General features: G+C 38.8%; 1 protein-coding gene across 1 annotated transcript in view; it reads right to left on the bottom strand.

Annotated features, from left to right (window-relative positions):
• LOC146314287 (low density lipoprotein receptor adapter protein 1) overlaps positions 1–16947 on the bottom strand; it is a 55215-nt gene extending 38268 nt beyond the window's left edge. Inside the window, exon 1 of the mRNA XM_084737072.1 lies at positions 16591–16947. Within this exon, the coding sequence (XP_084593198.1) occupies positions 16591–16675 (85 nt within the window). The 5' untranslated portion in view covers positions 16676–16947. The remainder of the gene's footprint in view (positions 1–16590) is intronic.
• Between the last annotated feature and the right edge of the window lie 1911 nt (positions 16948–18858).

Below are 18858 nucleotides of genomic sequence, written 5' to 3'. Positions count from 1 at the left end.
TCTTTGCTGATAGAGATCTTTTCCCCCTGGAGTATGCAGGCTCCCATTTCAACATCTTCATCAACTATAAATAGCTCCCTCAACAGAAATCCATTCATGAAATAATAGGTTTATATTTAATACTCTGTTTTCTATTCAAGGGTAAAGCTGTGACTTGTAAAAGCAAAAAGAGAAACAGACACCCCAGGTTTCCCAATCCCTGTCTCGAGCCTGAGTGCTGGGAAAACAACACTTTGCTTGAGCAATCATTAGCTCTCCAATCCATTATCACACCAAAGCAAAACAAGACACCTTCGAGAGCTGCTGATCTCATTTGAGACAGTGTATCTCTGCAGACCTTTAATAGATGAGGGCTTCCCACAGGAATCCCCTCTAATGCAGTAGAGCGCTCTAGACCCTTCCAGCTGAGTGATGGATGCTGGTCTAACGCAGCCAGATACCTCAGCTGCTCACGTCTCGTGTCTCTGGAGTATCAGAGGGTATTAAAGGGCCAATCAATGTGAGTGCTTGAGCCGTGCTGTGCAGTTTGGAAATGACCCATTCAGACAGAATTATGCAGTTTTTCTTAGAATATTTTTGCCGTTACTTAATATCACGATATGTGTAAGTTAAAAGATCCTGGGCTGGATTTGGTTTATGTATATGCATGTACATCAATCCAGCAAATGACAACATTAGCGCTATGATGGTATGGATTTTTTCTTAGCATAATGACAAAGCAACATATTCCTTCGGGATGGCAGAGGAGGAGGTTAGCAGTTAGTTGTCAGTCTGGCAGTAAATGTGCAGTATGTCAATAAATGAACATTACAGCTTCTCAAGACCAAGAAGCAAGTTTCTTCTGTTGTTTCCCAACTGCTGGAAAAGTGAAGAGAGTTACCTTTATGCCTACTACGTGAGCGTCAGTGCAATCGTACTCAGACAGTCAGTCTAAAACAAAGTGGTAGGAACACAACAAACTGAGAGTGGCATCCATAGAGCCATGTTACTGGCATGGCTAAATATGTAAGCTATGCTATAACAATGCTATGTACATTTTGTAAATTCATGTTCGATGTTATATTTTATCTTGCTTACAAACAGCACTGTGCTATTTCTGGTGTCTTTAGAGGCAGAAGTGCTATTTTCAGCTCCTTTCAGCCTGTCCAAGCTCTCCTGACAGGTGATACCAAGAGCAAAAAAAGGCTGCAAATCACTCGCTGCAGCTCTTAGTGCTTATTGCTTTAATCACACACAGTTATAAACAACTCAGAGATCCTTTCAACATTTTTATCAACTTGGAGTTTCTCTTACTTAGATTTTAGCAGCTGGACAGTGAGATGGCTCTGTTTGTATAGATTTTAGTGCTATAAATCAAATGAAAACTGAACCAAAAGTAGGATTTTGAAAAGTGAGGCGAACATATCCCCCACATTCCCAGTGGAAATCAGGCCCCTATATTCATAGTATGACCTTATCCAACTTTGCCAAGGGCACCTAAAAATCATTTTTATGTAAAACAGATGTGAATAATTTAAGACAAAACAAAAAGAAATGAAAATGAGTCAAGGCAAGTAAAGAGCAGCAGCAATTTTCTTACATTTCTTCAGTGGCTTTTGAGGTCCATCATTATCATCTGGCCTCATAATTAATATAAAGATGATCAGAGGAAACAGTGAGAAGCTAAGTGACTAATCTCAGCTGGTTCGAACATAAACAGCTCATCTCAATTCGTTTGACAACCACAACATCAAGATAAGTCGTCTTAAGAGAAAACTTCTGCTGGGCTTTTTGTGCTCTCTATCCAGCACTGAGGTACAGGAGTTTTCCATTGTCACTTTGACGGTACGAAGTTATTTTTAGGAGTGGGTTCCTCTGCTGTTGGTGCTGAGCTCAGATAGGGACACCATGTGTCAGAAACGGTGAGGGGAGTTTGAATTTTTCAGAGGAACAGAACACGGAGATGGGATTTAGCTCTCCAGTGCAGGAGCACGTTCAGCTGATATGAACACACACACACACACACACACACACACACACACACATTTATACACAGCCATCTGCAGTACATCATCTCTCTCCTCACACACACGCACGCACGCACACACACACAGAATAACAATTGAAAACATGCTCAAAAGACTTTCAGACTGGACTGACAGCATATTCCATTTCAAAGACACCTGTCACAGACATCAAACGGAAAGAGAACCAAGTTGTTAGGACTTCACTGTACACACACTAAACAGGAAGCTGGATTGTGTATGTCTGTGTGTATGTCTATGTGTGTGCTGCTGCAGCAGCGTGAAGAGGCACCTCTCCCAAGATAAGGTCTCTCAGTTTCCTTGTGTTGCATAATTCACTTTACTTCAGGCCAGGGAACCATGTTGGCGCTAAAAACCCTCCAGAGAGACTGTGCAGAACAGAATGATGATGAGCTGTATACATGACATTAACGCTGCGGTTTGATTACATGTGTTAGTGGTTATAGAAGTGAAACAAGGAGGCAGATACATGTTTAGTCTGTGTTAGACTGTAGGAAGGCTGCCCTCATGGCTGTCAATGTTAAATGAGCTAAAAAGCTGTCCAAACCAGCAACAATAACTAAAACAATAACTCCAGCCGTATCAGCAGCTTGGGAAAATGGATACTGATGCACTGTTACAGCTGCATGTTGTGCACAGAAACAGAAAGTAGGGCTGCACAATTAATCACAAAAAAACACAATATGGCCAACTGCAATATCTAAATTGCAGAACCAGAGCCAAATTGAATTTTTTTGAAAAAGCAAAGATGTGTGAGAAAACAGCATTATAATGAGGTACTGTAATACTGTAGCTGCATAAATGATCTAGCCTAAAACTTATATTCTCCAGACAAAAGAAATCATGTATGTTTGGTACTACCTAAATAAATATCCCATCATTACAGTTTTTAACAGTTTTTTTTTTTTAGTGAAGAGGAAAATTGCAATGTGATCAATTCCACTGATCACATCACATATTGCAAACACAATTTCAGTCAAAATAATCCCAATTGTTTAGACTTACGACTTTTTTTTTAAACCAAATCGTGCAGTCCTAAAAAACAGAAAAAACAATTGAAGATCAGAGGAGTTAGAAGAATCCAATACTCTGTAACAAGAGTTATTGTCATCTTTTTTTGTGATTAATTTTTTTAAATCTAATTACATAAGGTGCGGTTTCAAGTTGACAGATCACCAATGAAGTAAATGAATATAATCAGAAATGTCCACGCATTGGTCAGTACAAAACTGTCAAGCAACCAAAAGAAAAGAAAAACTAAAACTAAAATACAGAACAAAGCAAACAAAAACAATAACATCAGTGAACAATACCACTCGAAACTGTTGTTGTCATGTGATGTAGACTCTGCCATCCACTTCAGTTAGAATGATTTTTAAAACGATATATTTATAGTTAGCATTCTTGTGCCGATGGCCCTCAACAGTGATAATATTAAAGCTTATGTAACCCAGAAGGCTTTAAAAGAACAAATGAGGTACCAAACATAACCACGTACAGCACGTACTATATATACTGTGGGCCATGTTATACACTTGCCATAACAGAAGTCTCAAAGGTCTCACAAAGAAAATCAATACAGAATATGATGTGGAGCAGTTTTTAATAACATGAGGCTAAGGCTTTAAAATCAATATTTGAGGAGTGCAACAGTGGAGAAAATAAACTCGCAGCTTGAAATGTAACGGGCAGAAGACAGCACGTGAAAGAGTGGAAAACAAACACCATCTTGACAAATGTGATTCAGTAAATGAATGATGAGTTGAAATTGAGTCATTGGAGGATAATTTTCATCCCAGGATACAAGAAAATCAATGAAGACTTAAAGGGAAATTTTCCGTCACATTTACAATAACCTTCCCGACAAAATGAGAGATAAGTTTTAAGAGATTCAACCAAACCCCCTGATACAAACGGCAAGTACCAACACAGCGGCACCAATGTCCTGTTTTTCACAGATCCTCACTCAAGTGAAGTCACATTAACTCCTCTTTGTTTCGACTACAAAGGAAGCTAAGCTCCCCGCTGTTCAACATATCTTCAGCTAAAACATCCTCTTTTATCCTTAAACCACAAGGATGAATTAAGGTGAATCTCTGTGCCACACTGAGGATTTTAAGGCATTAATATAGAAATGATAGTTGAGGAGTAAAGGACAGAAGGGCTCCCGCTAAGCTTTGATTAAACCCAGACCTATGACAGAAAAAAGAATTGGGCATTATTAAATTTCAAAGATCCCATAGCAACCACCGGATTAAAACACACAAGTAGACGAGTGTGACAAGAGGAGCATTAAGTGAAGTGAAGCACTTGTCAACCCTCCTTCTCACCTGCTTGAAACAAACCACAAAAAAACACCCCGGAGTTTCATTTAACCTCCTCCAAGCATGTTTACTGTGATAACATCCTAAATCCATTTAATACTGCACCTCCTCTTGATGGAGGAAAATACAACCACAAACAGCACCTCTGTTACCTGAACTGTATTCAGAAGAGGAGGATGGAAAACAATTACTAGATTCACACACACAGACTCGTGTTCATTTATCTCAACACAAAAAATCCATAGTTGTGTTGCACAAAGATGTTATTATTTGTTTCTGTCTGTTCAACTAATAAAATGATCTGTATCTGTACAATAGAAGTGGGTGTGGAAGTGTGAAAGTCACCGTGAATGAAGAAAATGTTTTATTTTCTGACCTAATATTCACTGGCAATGCAATTGTTGTGCCCACAAAACATCGAGATGATTTACTGGCAGATAATTAAATATTTCCACATCCTCGTACTGTATTTTTCATCTCCATACTTTTAATCTCTCCATCTCTCTCTTAATACTTCAAACTAAGCTAAGTTTCGTGAACTGCCTGAGGCCCACCACCACCTCCCCTTTCACTGGTGGACAATTATATAAAAATATTCTTCAGTAAAAGGGAATCATTTTTGTGCTTTATAATGGTGACTGATTAAGGCAGATGCAACCCTTTTTAAGCCTGCCGAGGTAACAGATCGGATGTTTCCAAATAATAACGGGCAAGTTTGGATAGAAAAATATGTTTCCATCGTACTATTTGTTTTTTCCCCAAATAAAGTATTCAGAGCATAACCGCCAACCTTCAGGCCTCAAAAATATGGAGGATTTCAAAACCAATGTGGGGTTCTCCCCACTGAGTTTCATAGACTTTGTGTCTGGCATTTTGGTGACTTTTAAAGAACGGAAATAACAAATTAAGTTTGTTTGTTTTTTTAACCCAAAATTAGCCTGCTAATGACCTCTAACTGACACCCATTACATGGCACTTATTAACTGGAAAAGCCTTTTAAAACTTTCCATAAGAAATGGAAATTCTTCCTTCCATGGCATCTGACATTTGCTTCAGTATTTGTACCATTTCTCTCTCCCTCTCCCACTCACTGAGGAAGACAGGATGCGAGCGTGGATGGTGTCACAGAGAACAGCAGCGCAAGAGAACAAGCAGCTCTTTCCCACATCACGTGCAGGTGTATTACTGTCCGGGTGGAAACAGTAGATTATACATGATGAACAGTGCCAGAAACAGGTAACGAAAATGACAAAGGTGTGAAGATTTGTCGTGAATTGGGTTTGGGATTCGTGAACCCGTGAGAAAACTGGGAGAGGGCAATGACAAACGGGAAAATCTGGAAGGTTGGCAAGTGTGATTCAGATTCCAAGTGCATCCCTAAACTATAGTGTAAGAAACTACACATAGAAATAAAAAAAGAAATAAAAATACATGCTAAGAAAACCAAGTGACTACAAACATGCTAGCAGCTCTGTGAGGCTGTACTACCACACTGCATTGAGCTAAATGCTAACATCAACATGCTAACATACCCACAATGGCAAATGCTAAGATGCTGATGTTTATCAAGTGTAATTTTAATTGCTAACTAGCACCAAATACACAGGACAGAGATGACTCACTGAAACCCCTTGAGCCTCGCTGCTGAAAAGGACAAATGTTCACACACTGGGCAGTTTGATAAGAGACGAGGGAAGAGGGAATAAAAGTGAGGGAATAAGTGGGAAGGAGACAAATACAAATCTGTGCAGAGCTGTCACAGAGGTAGCTGTGCTTTTGACAATAATCCAACTAATCAGACTGCTGGAGGGATTTAGCTCATGTAGTTCTCTCGTGGCCAGAGTGGAGTCGAAGGTTACACACTCACACAAAATACTCTCCACTATTAATAAACTGCATTTGAACGTCATGCTCACTGAGTCATGTTCATAAACATGCACTAAAAGGGACATGGCTGAGGCTGTGAAATGTTTTTTGAAGAGAAAAATACAATATTTGATAAATTTAAGACAAATTCCCTAATAATTTGTGTTGGGTATTGATTAGCTTTTTCATTGCTAAGGCAAATCTGATCTTGAACAATATGTTAACTGTTAACAATTGAAATTTTACTTAAACATATATACAAAGCATTTAAATTTACATAATAATATCACATATAAGGAAAAGCTGAAACGCACTATTTAACACATCTAGTGTTTTTAGTGTTTTTATATCCCTGCTCTCCATCTCTGGAGCGAAGGACACCAACACTGCCAGCTGATGAGCTCGTCATGGGGTCAAACAAGCAGTCAGCATGGTGCAGCTCTGCTGTCAAGTCTGTCCCTGTGTGTTGCCAGATGCCTCTCCCCATCACAAGCAACTGTTTTTAAAAACTTGATGCACGTCTCGGCTGCTTTTGGAATCATTTTTGTGTGAAATACAGCCACACTTTATACCATTCAGCTCAGCATTTAAACACGTTTACAGTAGCTACGAACTAACAGAGGGTGAACATCACGTCACCTGCTGTCAAAGTCATGTAGCCTTGCAGTAATGTCAACCTAGTTTCAGTACCCAGCCCTACTAATAATGCAGTATGTCAACACGTTTAGGGACCAGTGTGTAGGATTTAGTGTTATCTATCAGCAAGCTTGCAGATTGCAATCATCTCACCCTCCTATTTCATGCAAGTAAGAGGACCTACGAAAAAGGCAAGAGGCCCGATCTATATGGTGGACACCAAGGAAGAGGACCCACATCCTCTGTAGATATAACTGGCTCATTCTAAGCTAACGAAAACACAACTTTCATTTACAGGTAATAATTCACTACTGAAAATATACTTATGAATATTATTTTCCATTTCTGCCATATTCTCCCTATAAATCCCTGTAAATCTTAAACATACATGCACCTTTAATGTTGCTCCTCTAGTTGACAGACGACTGTAGAAATCCTGATTATATAATAATAATTGTGAGCTTTTTGAGTCATAAACTGAAGGGACCCTGAAGGATACGTGATGTTTTTAAATAACTTAAGTCATCAGAGCAGTGCAAAAAATAACTCACAACTTTAGTATCTGCTGATCTTTGAAGTAAGAAATCCATCAGACAGGTTACTTTCCTAAAAGCACATTCCATGAAAACTCATTAGCACCACTTTATCATCTAATCTATTCTCAGTCTGTGGCTGGTGAGACTGATGAGTGTGTTAGCATGAATTATGCAGAGGATAGGTGGGAAATCTGCTCCGTTAAATCATCATCTGATACACTGAGGCTCAGATAAGAGTATATATTGACTTAACTGGTCTCATAAATAACTGTGTATATTCTGTATAGATCCCGCTGAGTGCAAAATGCAATAAGTGCGTGTTTCTTCTTTAAGCATTGCTGGAAAAGCTGGACCACAGGTTAAAGACCTCAGCCTTATAAATGATCTAATTTATGGTTTGAGAAGCACATTGTGTCATCAATTTAACGCTTTATAATGTGATTATGTGGTTAATATAATGTTTTACTTTTACAAAGATGATCCTGTGCTGGCTTTGGAAGTGATGCCTGGAACTGGTGCCAGAGCTATTTATCACACAGACAAGTGTGTGAGTACACACACAAATGAGTGCATGCTTCAGAAACCATACACTAGAACTGATATAGGAATAAGAATAATACAGGACTTTAGATTGTACTGTTTTAGCACACCAGTTACATGAAATATTCTGTAAAACCAATGAAAAAAATAGGGCTGGGATGATCCATTTATCTACTGATTCGATATAATCACAATACTTAGGTGCCAATTTGATATGTATTGCAATTCAATATTAGGATTTGTTGCCTTTTTTTAACACTAGACCATGGACAAAAGTTCAAACATACACTTCTAGAGACAGTATAATAATTCTATTTATATATTTATTATAATTCATATTTCCAAAAACAATGCACATCACACGTCAGTCAGTCTTTTGAGTTTTATTTCAGCAGCATCAGTGCTATACTGCATAAAATTGTAAATAAAATACTTTTTTAAATAAATTGCTAAATATAGCTGTTCTTGTTCATCAAGCTAATGCAATAAGACAATAGTAAATACAATAAAATGTTAGGTTTAAATGAATAAAGCCCCTAAAAACTGCACAGAGCAAACGTGTGCCTTAAAGTTAACATCCTTCACATAGGAAACTGAGCTTAAACTGTCCTTTCCTAAATGTTTAATAGAATGAATTTAAAAAAAACAACAACTGTACTTTCTAAAGTGCTACATCCAGCTGCTCCTGCTCCTCAAGCAGTGAATAATAAATTAAATAGAAAATATAAATATATGTCATGATGGTAATTTCCTACAGCATGTCAAAGGGAATTCTCATTATATGTTAGCATCAAGCTAATGGACAAAGCTCTAGTTATTTATGTATATATAAAACATTGATTCTGCAATCCAAAAATCAATTCAGAAACCATAAAAAACGAATCACAATACACCATAGAGAATCATTTCTTTCTCCAGCCCCTACCACAAAAAAGCACTTCGAGAATACTTTACAAGAAGGCAATCCAGACACTCACAACAATGAGGAGGAAAATATCAAAAAGCCTTCACTGGAGTGGCTGTATCATAAAAAGCCAACATGATTGATCACTGGAGGTATTTATCAGGGCTTTTAGCCACTACAATGAGTGCCTGGATTGTCTCCCTGTTTGTCCTGTTTTTCACCCCTTTTCCAAGAGCACCCAACACATTTCAATCTACAGTGGAGTAAACACTCTGTAACTTAAACCCTGATTTTGTTTCTCATTTTCATCTGTTGGTCTGCTCCTCTTACATTATTTGTGTGTGTGTGTGTGTGTGTGTGTGTGTGTGTGTGTGTGTGTGTGTGTGTAATGTAAACAGGGCACTGCAGATAAAGGTCATGTGCTGCATGCAAATTCAACCTTTCCTGTAGACATCATGTTAAATAAATGCAGGGCCTAACCACAGAGTATTCAGGCAATGCAAATGTAATTCAGACCGGTTCCACTCTAAACTTTTTTTTATAGTGAAGGTTGAGGATTATTCAGACAAAACAACAACAGGAATTTTTCATATGATATATATATTCATATGATGTCATATAATTGGCAACTGATTAATTGTTCCTAATTTTTTCAGCAAAAACAGCAGAACATGCCAAAAATTATCTGGTGTCAGTTTCTCCAAAGCAAGGCTCAACAATAAGGATTGCCCGATTGCACAAGGCAAGTAAATGCCATGTCAGGCAAGTAAATCTAGCCACTAGACACATCTTTTTTTCCACAGCTGATGATGAAAGTAGCTAAGGAGTAAGCCATCTCACTTTGTTCTCATCTCTGGTGAGATTTGCACATGCAGGGTACCGATTGGACACCAACAATAAACTGGCGGTAGTTAAAGACAAAGTGTATAAGCTAAAGTGCAAGTTATTTATTGAAAATATTTTATACACTACACAAAATAAAATCAAGGAGCAAGTAAGGTAAAGGAGCAAGTTGATTTCTGACCCACTTGGACAAGTGGAAAGACTTTCAGATTTTCTGTCTGTCTTTGTTTTAAGAAATTGGGTAAACTGAATACTGGCTTTTAGACTGTTGGTCAGAAAGAACAAAACATTTTAAGACATTACCTTGAAGTCTGAGGAACAAGGATGGGCATTTTTTTCACTACGTTTTGAATTTTACAGACTAAACTATCAACCGGTCTATTGAAACAATAGTCAAATAATCAATAATACAATAACAATAATCACAGCTCTAACATTACCAAAAAAAATTCAGTTGAACTTTATTGTATTGCAGTAGCACTCAGACACTCAGACTCAGAAACTCAGACTCAGAAATGCATATTTCAGATCAAAAGAAAACTATCTGCTTAGCTGAATACCACTAGGGGTGGTGGGGAAATATGTTTTCTGTAATTTGGGTGAAATCTCTCATTAAATGGGCTTTCCAGTCTGCACAGCCAGATTAGACTGTATTCGGTACTCAAAGCAGCATTTTGACACTTAATTCTGAATCATAACACAAATCCAAATGCTCCATCAGCCCCCAATTATCAACTCCTCATCTATTTCATCACATTGAAAGCGAAGGAATCCCCTGTAATTTGCTACACTCTAATCCCAGCCTCCATCCCTATCATTCCCAATGTACTGCTGACATTCCCTCTATCATTATCTTCTATATCCCCACCATCCCCTTGCATTTCCTTCTGTTCTTCCTCTTCCTCTTCACTGATACACCCCTGACTCACGGGTTTCTGATTCTTAACGAGCCATTGAGAGATAATTGGTCCTCGAGGGTCAGTGCTAACTGACACCACTGCTTCCTGCGTGTCATTCAGTCATGTCCCTGTCAGCTTTAATAGAACTGCAGGCTGTGTTCACTGCCAGAGTTTCTGACCAGTTGAACCTAATGACTGTGGAGTCCACTAATTTCAGATCAAGCTCTTCTCTGGACTGCAAAGCACAGCAAACTCCACACTCTCACTTTTCCCTCGCAGCAGTAAAGCTTGAGAACCAACAGAAGCTCTTGAGATGTGTATTTAAGAACTGAAGCTAGTTATTTTCAGTTTTTTCTTTGATATCGACCACACAGCTGTGCAGCAGAGGCACGCTGCGATATTTACACCATTAAAAACAATTACGAAAAAGCAGTCCTAAATCCAAGCACACGGTCTCACTGGATTCAGCTCAGTCTGTCCCAGAGCTGCACGGTTTTAAATTGATGCAGACTGTACAGCACGGACGTCCTTGCTGCCAAGGGCAAGTGTGTGTGACTTCTGAGACACAGAGAGGTCCGTACTGCTTCTGTGTGATGAGATCCAAAGGGAAGGCTTGTACTCCGGGCACATGCTGTGTCCTCTTCCGTGCTGCCAGTGGCTTTGACCTCAACAGATGACAGTGGACGGCCACGAGGGGCGATGGGAAAGTGCTGTACATGTCAGTTTTCTGCTGGCCAAAGAACTGAAGACTGGCTGCATACATGTCCAGGAACAGGCCATTTTATGTAAAAAGGTGGAGTGAAAATGAAATTATCCTGCCTTTTTTTTCCACTGAAAATAGTGCCTCTTTACACAGGTAGTATTGCCTTGATTACACCTATTTATCATGCAGATTGTGTGTTTCATCCTGATGTTCTAGCCCACAAATACAGAAAAATAGATTTGGTTTAAGAAATTATTGGCACAGGCACTCATGGATCAGTCAGACTTGCACACTGTCAGTAAAATATATTGGTCAAAATGCACATTAGGAATGCCAAAGCTGTGGTGACAGTAAAGAAAATCTTGTAATCTTTGTCCATCTACAGTGAATTAAAATCCAGGATTACTTATTAGCCCTTTTCAAACATGAAATGCATAATTCTGCATGGCCTTTAATCATTTAGACGTACAGTAGGTGGCCATTACATAAATGTTTGTCATGGCTTTATTTAGACTTGAGTCACACTCATGAAAAGAGCCACATTGCTCGCGTACTGTTTGGCACCTGGTGCACGAGAGAAAGCAGTGACACTGCAGAAAAGTACAGCAACAAGACAGAGAAGTGTTTTCTGTTCTCTCGCAGGCTGAATCAGTGAAGCATTTCAAAAGTCGTGTGAGGGACACTCACCCACTCTCCTCACAGTGAATCCCTGAAGTCATTATCACATCAATTTTATCATTTTATTAGAGAGCTCATTCTGCTGCCCAACCATAGTAAGGAATGGTAATACATAAAGTTATTTATTTGATCACATGCTGTATCTTTCCTGGATATTCATTATGTTTTCCAATGCTATTTGCAGACTAAAAATCTGAAGGGAGCACTGCCTCTTTTGCTCAGTGAGGGAAAATAGTCATGTTGTAGACTGATTGAAGCCACTTTTACAGTGCACAAAAAACTAATACTAAAAAAAACAAAAACTAAGTCAAATAACTCTGCAGTAGTCACAGGTATCTATCGGGTCCAGCCCAAGTGGACATGCTAATTTGTCTGTAAGTCTGTAACTTCTCTGACTCTTTTGTTCCAGACACGTGTACTGACTTGGTGAGCACAATAAATCGCAGCGTTATCGAAATCACAACAAGGCCAAGTTCAATATCCAATTTGCAGAGCCAGACTCAAATGCTTTGAAAGAGGAAAAATGTCTGAGAAAAACAGCATTATAATGAGGTGCTGTAATGCTGCATAGATGTCCTGGCTTAAAATTCTTGTTCTGCAAATGTAAGGAAACACTAAAAAAAGGAACAAATATCACATCATCATGATTTCAGTAGTTTTTTTTTTCCAGTAAAAATGAAAATTGTATTGCAAAAATAATCATTCCCACTAATCGTATCACATAATTCAATCACAATTTCATTGTTATAATGTTGGATATTTATCAGCAATAACTTAACATGACTCCTGTACAGCTTAACCGCATTTTAAAAATCTGCATGTGGTAATTTTGGTGTAAAAATGATACTAGAGAAATATTACTTGGTCCGACCTTGTAAGATTACCGTCATGACTTTTACATGAGTGACTCAGGTGCTCTTTCAGACATTATTTAGAGATGAGGCTGACACAAGAGATGAGGACAAAGGGAAAGCGTGACCTCACAGTGGTGTTAGAAGGTCAGATTAATCCTGCCGGCCTGTTTAGTAAAAGTTTCTTCCATGTGCTTTAGAGCAGCCCACATCATCTTCACACCACAGTCTCATGTCCAACAAAGCACCGATGCTCTAACATTGATTTTTAACACATGATCTATCAACAGAAACACAAACGCCCTTAAGGTAGTTAAAATTTATTGCGATATTGATTTTCCATTCTGGCCAAGTCCTTATGTTATGCTTCTACATAATCTCAGTATCAAACCACTTGGCAAGGCACAGTTAATATACAGAATTTATACATGCACCTGTATATTGACTTAACATCCACATTCTGCATTAAATTTCCAACACACAAATAATTCATCTCTTTTGTTTTTTTTCAACTTTATCACACCTAATTTGTGTGAAGGTGCCAAACAGCTGCAACGTTGCCTTATTTGCATTCCGACAGCCAGCTTTGACGCATTGCCACATGCTGGCATACAGCCGCTGTCTTTTCTCCAAATTGCCTGCTAAGTAGCTTCTGGACATCAGCAGTCACCCTGTCTGTCTGTACTGCTTGTGACTGCTGTGCTCACATTTTTACAGCCTGATTCCTCTGGTGGCTCCCAGACACAAACTGCTCCTGTCATCAGGCGCAGAAATCCAGCTGGATTCTGCCCTGACAAGATCATTCAGCTTTTTCTTCCCTCTCTTTCTGATGCCAACAACAGTAAGAGGAGAAAAGCACAATGCAGAGGCTCCTGCTGACAATGTGACACAAACAATGTCTTTCAATGTAGCATGTGGAGGGTTTGTTTGTCAGCTTTTGTCATCATAAAGTCACCATGGTGATGTTGCGGAAAATAATGACGACTCCCATCCATCAATGTTTGCAGAAAAAGATTAAATAAAAACCCAAGATCAGGAGTTTTAGTCCGGCAACAATTTAAGACAGCCTGTCACTTTCACGTTGACATCTTGTGCTCAAATTCAGAAACATAATTCATGCAAAGCCATCGGAGAGACTCATTAAAGCCCTAATCCAATGAGAAAACTTCTAAATCCCACAGACTTACACTCAATATTCAATAATGTATGTAGAACATTTCCTAGAGAGAGTGAAGAAACCGAGCAGATCTTCCTGGCTGTGAAATTAATCAGTCATGTTTAATGGAAGCTGGCATGGGCGGCTGATTATTCACCAAACAGGAATTCGGGATGAGGCAAAAGCAGCATGCTAGCATTTACGGCAGTGAGAAGAAGCTCGCGGGCGATGTGGCTGCAGGGAGGGAGCACTCAAGACAGCACTTCACACATCGGCGAGGCGGCAGAGCTGCAGGCGGCAGAGCGGCCCCTCATTCTCCGCCTGTCACTGATGGTGTGACAAAGTTTGTTCCTCTGACCTTTCACTCAGCGCTCAGTCACAACCTCCTGCACTTCACGCTACTAACCGAGGAACGACCTCACACAGTTTGTAGCGTATTTTCTCAATAATTTGAAAAACCAATGGCAAATATTACAACAGGCTGGCCAATATATTGATGTTATATCAATATGAAACTGGATATCATGCTAGATTTTGGATATTGTTATGTTGTGATATGGCATAAGTGTTGTCTTTTCCTGGTTTTAAAGGCTGTGTTACAGTAAATGATGTAAATTTCTGAACTTACAGACTGTTCTAGCTGTTTTGATATTTGCCTTTTACCACTTACTCAATATATCCACATTATTAATTATCAAAAACCTCAGTGGATTAACGTTTTGTGAAAGCACCAACAGTCATCCCTACAATACTGTCATGATATCAATATTGAGGTATTTGGTAAAAAGAAATTGTGATATTTGATTTTGTCCATATCACCATACAGTACTGATTGTTATTGGTTATGGTTTGTCTTAACCATTGTCCATTGTCACAAAAAGTTACTCTGTGGCCACAAAATGTTCCATATAGGTGGTCTCCTGTGGCCACCATGTTTTATCCCCCTGCTGTGAGAATTTGCCGGCACAATGTCACAGTTCCACATCCTGACTACTTCTCGACTTTTACTTCAAAGTTCTACGGAAATGGCGAACAGGATTCGTAACCGGCTAGCTACTGAAATGACAGGGCTACTGAAGTATGGATGTAAGCCCACTCAAACTGATAATGCAATATGTACATGAGAATCAGAAACACAAAAGATGGATAATGAAAAAGCAAAATGGCAATGAAAATTTAGGAGTGGCTACAGTACGACACATCTAAGGACGTACTGTGGTGTTTGCTTTTCTTCAGAAATAATGCCTTCAGGAAACACCACATCACAATTCAAGGGGGAAGTGGATAATACAAATGTCACAGTTACGGAGGGCTGTGTTAAGTTCTATTAAATTGTCTTTTCTGTGTTGTTTTTACATATTTTTACACCATCAAAATTGTACTTGTTAACCTGCCATTTCCCCTCTCCAGCCTCTTTATCTGACTGAGCTTTGAGTCAGAATCTATGGCCCTGACCATGACTCTGAAATATCACTAGCTAACAACTGTGCTCTGTATTGATTAATCCATGGTGGTGTCACAGTGAATAAAAACCAAACAAACCTGACAAGCCTATCAAAATGTTTTTATTTTCCCATGTTTTTGTCTCTAAGTGACAATTTTTGAAATCGGTCCAATACTGAGGGACAGAGTTGCAGCCGTCAGAAGTGAAACTGAGCTCCATGTAAAGAGTGAGATATGTTTTGTTTGATGAGAAACATTTCATTACCCTTTCATAATTGTCATCTTCATTCAGACTCAACAGAAACAAAATAAAAACCATCTGGGCTCATCTTTCCACTGTTCCAACAATCACCAACTCCGATTTGGTCGAAATAAACCCTCACTTCACAGAGCTAGAAATGAAAATATTCTGGCTGTACACGCCGTTTCTCCGGCCTGCTTCTCCATGAATAAAGGGACAAGCCGTTTTGGCAAGTTTTGTTTCTGTTCAGTTTCAGTGAAGTGTGTTCTGGGATGATATAATTACTGTTTCTGCAAGAAACCAAGGGGTCTGTTTTTGTAGATATCATTCCCATAATAGTTCAAACTTATAAGAACAATCTGTAAATTAATAAATGGATTGCTGAATTATTTCTTTACACTGTAAGAAGTAAGAAAATAGGAAAAAATCTCCATCACAATCATATGGAGCCTGAGAGGATGTTTTCAGATGTTTTGTTTCATCTGACCAACAGTCCTAAAGCCCAAAGATACTTAATTCAAACAGCAAATTCTCTTGAAGCAGCATGTGGTAGCTGAATTTTGCGTGATTACATTGCTCAGTTATTTTCGGCATCAGCTCGAATCAGCTGGTTTTATTTTTTTTGCACAGAGGAAGCGGCAGTGGGAGAATCCAGATCACTCAAGAAGGAAGTTAAGTAAAGCAATAACAACTGAGACTGAACTGCATTAACAGCATCTGCAGCTTGTAATCACAACCACAGCACATCATCTCAGCTGCACGGACCAACAACACAAACAAAAGCTCCGTCAGTCAACAGTCCGTTAGCTACTATACGAACAGCCAGAGGCTCCCATCGTCCTTCTCCGCCTCTCCCGGTACATTTTCCTGCCTCTGTTATGTCGTTAAAATCTTTATAACACTGAACCACATCCAAACACTGAAACACACTCATTGTCTCACTCACTTTCGTGCTTTGAAGTTCCCCATGTGTGCCGCGGGACTCCGGGGCTCTTGATAATCGCTCTGCCGGCGGATTTGAGTGCATCCATCCCGAGGCGTGTCTGCTCTCCTCTCCGGCAGGCAGGTGGAGGATTCCCCCGGTCAGTCAGTCAGGCAGTCAGTCAGGCTCCGGACCACAGGGAGGAGGGAAATACAGCAGGCAGGCAGGCAGGAAGAGCTCGACGGCGGATGCACCAAAGAGGAAAAGCCGAGGAGACGCACAAGTTCCCACCCTGAATGTCCGTGGTTCGCGCTCCCCGCGGGGACTGAGGAGCCGCACGTGCACCTCCTGCACCTCCCAAAGTTAAGGGCGTGTCCTCCAACCTGGATAACACACCAGTCAGGAAGAAGCGCTCCACCAGTCTGAGGGAGGGACCTTAATGGAAAACCTTTATTGCAGTGTGCAGGACTTACACTCACTAATGAGTTCATGGTTAATGAACCTTTTTTTATTCCTCTCAAAGGAATTTCTGTGGTTTGGTGACCTTTGGTGGTGCACTGATGTCAAGTTTTTGTTATACATGACTGATATGTTTGGCCTGCATCAGGAACAACACGTTTTAATGAATGTCAGAATTCAAATAACAGGCTAATATAGTAGTGATGTACACAGACACAGCTCATGGACTCGGTCAGAGCCTCATTACTTGCATTTCTCCCATCATTAACTGGTCTGTTGTGGTTCACAGTCTGTGTTATGTGCTTAAAAAAAAGACAACCAGTGGTGAAAAGGAGCTGAGTACATTTACTGAAGTACTGTTCAGTTTTTTGTTGTTTTTTTTTATCTGATAACATCCAGCAGAACCACAGCAATCTGCCAGGGGGTCCATGAGAGGTTTTCAGATTCATACATTAAATGATCATCACATAAAAACTATTTATTTACTATCTCTACAAAGAGCTTTATTATAGCCTACATTTATTTTATGATTAAACATTTTTTCCCACAAATTAATTATAAATATTATGATATTCAAGTCCCTAGCTAAGCATATAATTATATTTTGATGTTTGTTTTTTATTAGGCCTATGTTATGTTTTCTATTATTTATATTATATATACTTGCTTTTTAATTGCATTATTTAAAAGAATAAGAAGCCACGTTTAATTTTGTATACACAGAGTGAAATCAACTGAAAACCTTTGCTTTACAGAATGCAAAATATAATCCACACATAAATGATGATGTATCAGGTGAAGACAGGACCTGATCACAAGCTACTCAGCAGTATAAAGTTCATAAATTTAAATAAGCTCTACCTTTATCAGCTGTAATATGTAACCTAATAATATAATACACTTTATTCTGAAATGGGGCATTCTGCACAATGAGTTCTTTAACTTTTAGCACTTTGAGCATGGCACAAAATTAGCACCAGCCAAATGCTGGTAGAATATGCAAATGTGTGGATAGGACATTTGCTTCAATCTCTCATAAAAACAATGGTAATCTAATGAGTGGCTGGTAAAATTTGGACATTCACTAGTCTTAAGAGAAATTGTAACTTGTGATAGAGTATTTCTACACTGTGGTATCACAACTTTTACTTAAGTAAAAGATCTGAGTACTTCTTACCCCACTGCCCACAAATCAACTATTACAAAACTAGACTTCACTTGAAAGAAATACATTGAGTTTTCCTCTTTTTTTGTATATTGGCGCCCCCTACTGATCAAAGCTAGTTATTACATATTTGTTCTTCCCATCTTCACTCTGCGGGCTCTGTAAAAGTAGGGTAATTTTGGGGGTATATTAGCAGTGGTGACAAAAGAACTGTTTTATTTAAGCAAAAGCATATATACTACAGTGTAGGAATACTCTGTTACAAGTAAAAGGAAACAAGTAATTGAAAGGTACAGAAGTACCATAAAAATGTACTTTGAAGTATCAAAAGTACAAGATGTCATTCCTTTCACATATTATATTATTATAGAATATTATGTTCTGTTTTTATCACTAGTCAACGAATGTAATTTCAGTGCTGTAGACAGTCAATGTGGAGCGAAAGTTTATATATTTCTTATTGATCATTTGTACAATAGCCTATTATATAATATATAGAAGCATGTTTGTTTTTGTTGTTTGCTTTTTACATAAAAACGTAACTAGTAAATATAGTTGTCATAAATTTAGTGAAGTAAAAAAGTGCAATATTTCCCTTTCCCCTTATTTGTATTGGCGTAGAAGTATAAAGTATAACACAAAATAAACTATGGATATACTATGAATAT

The sequence above is a fragment of the Lutjanus erythropterus genome, chromosome 15 (genome assembly GCF_056507025.1).
Source record: "Lutjanus erythropterus isolate fLutEry1 chromosome 15, fLutEry1.hap2, whole genome shotgun sequence".
Taxonomy (NCBI): Eukaryota; Metazoa; Chordata; class Actinopteri; order Lutjaniformes; family Lutjanidae; genus Lutjanus; species Lutjanus erythropterus.
This window is presented reverse-complemented; position numbering and strand designations above follow the sequence as displayed.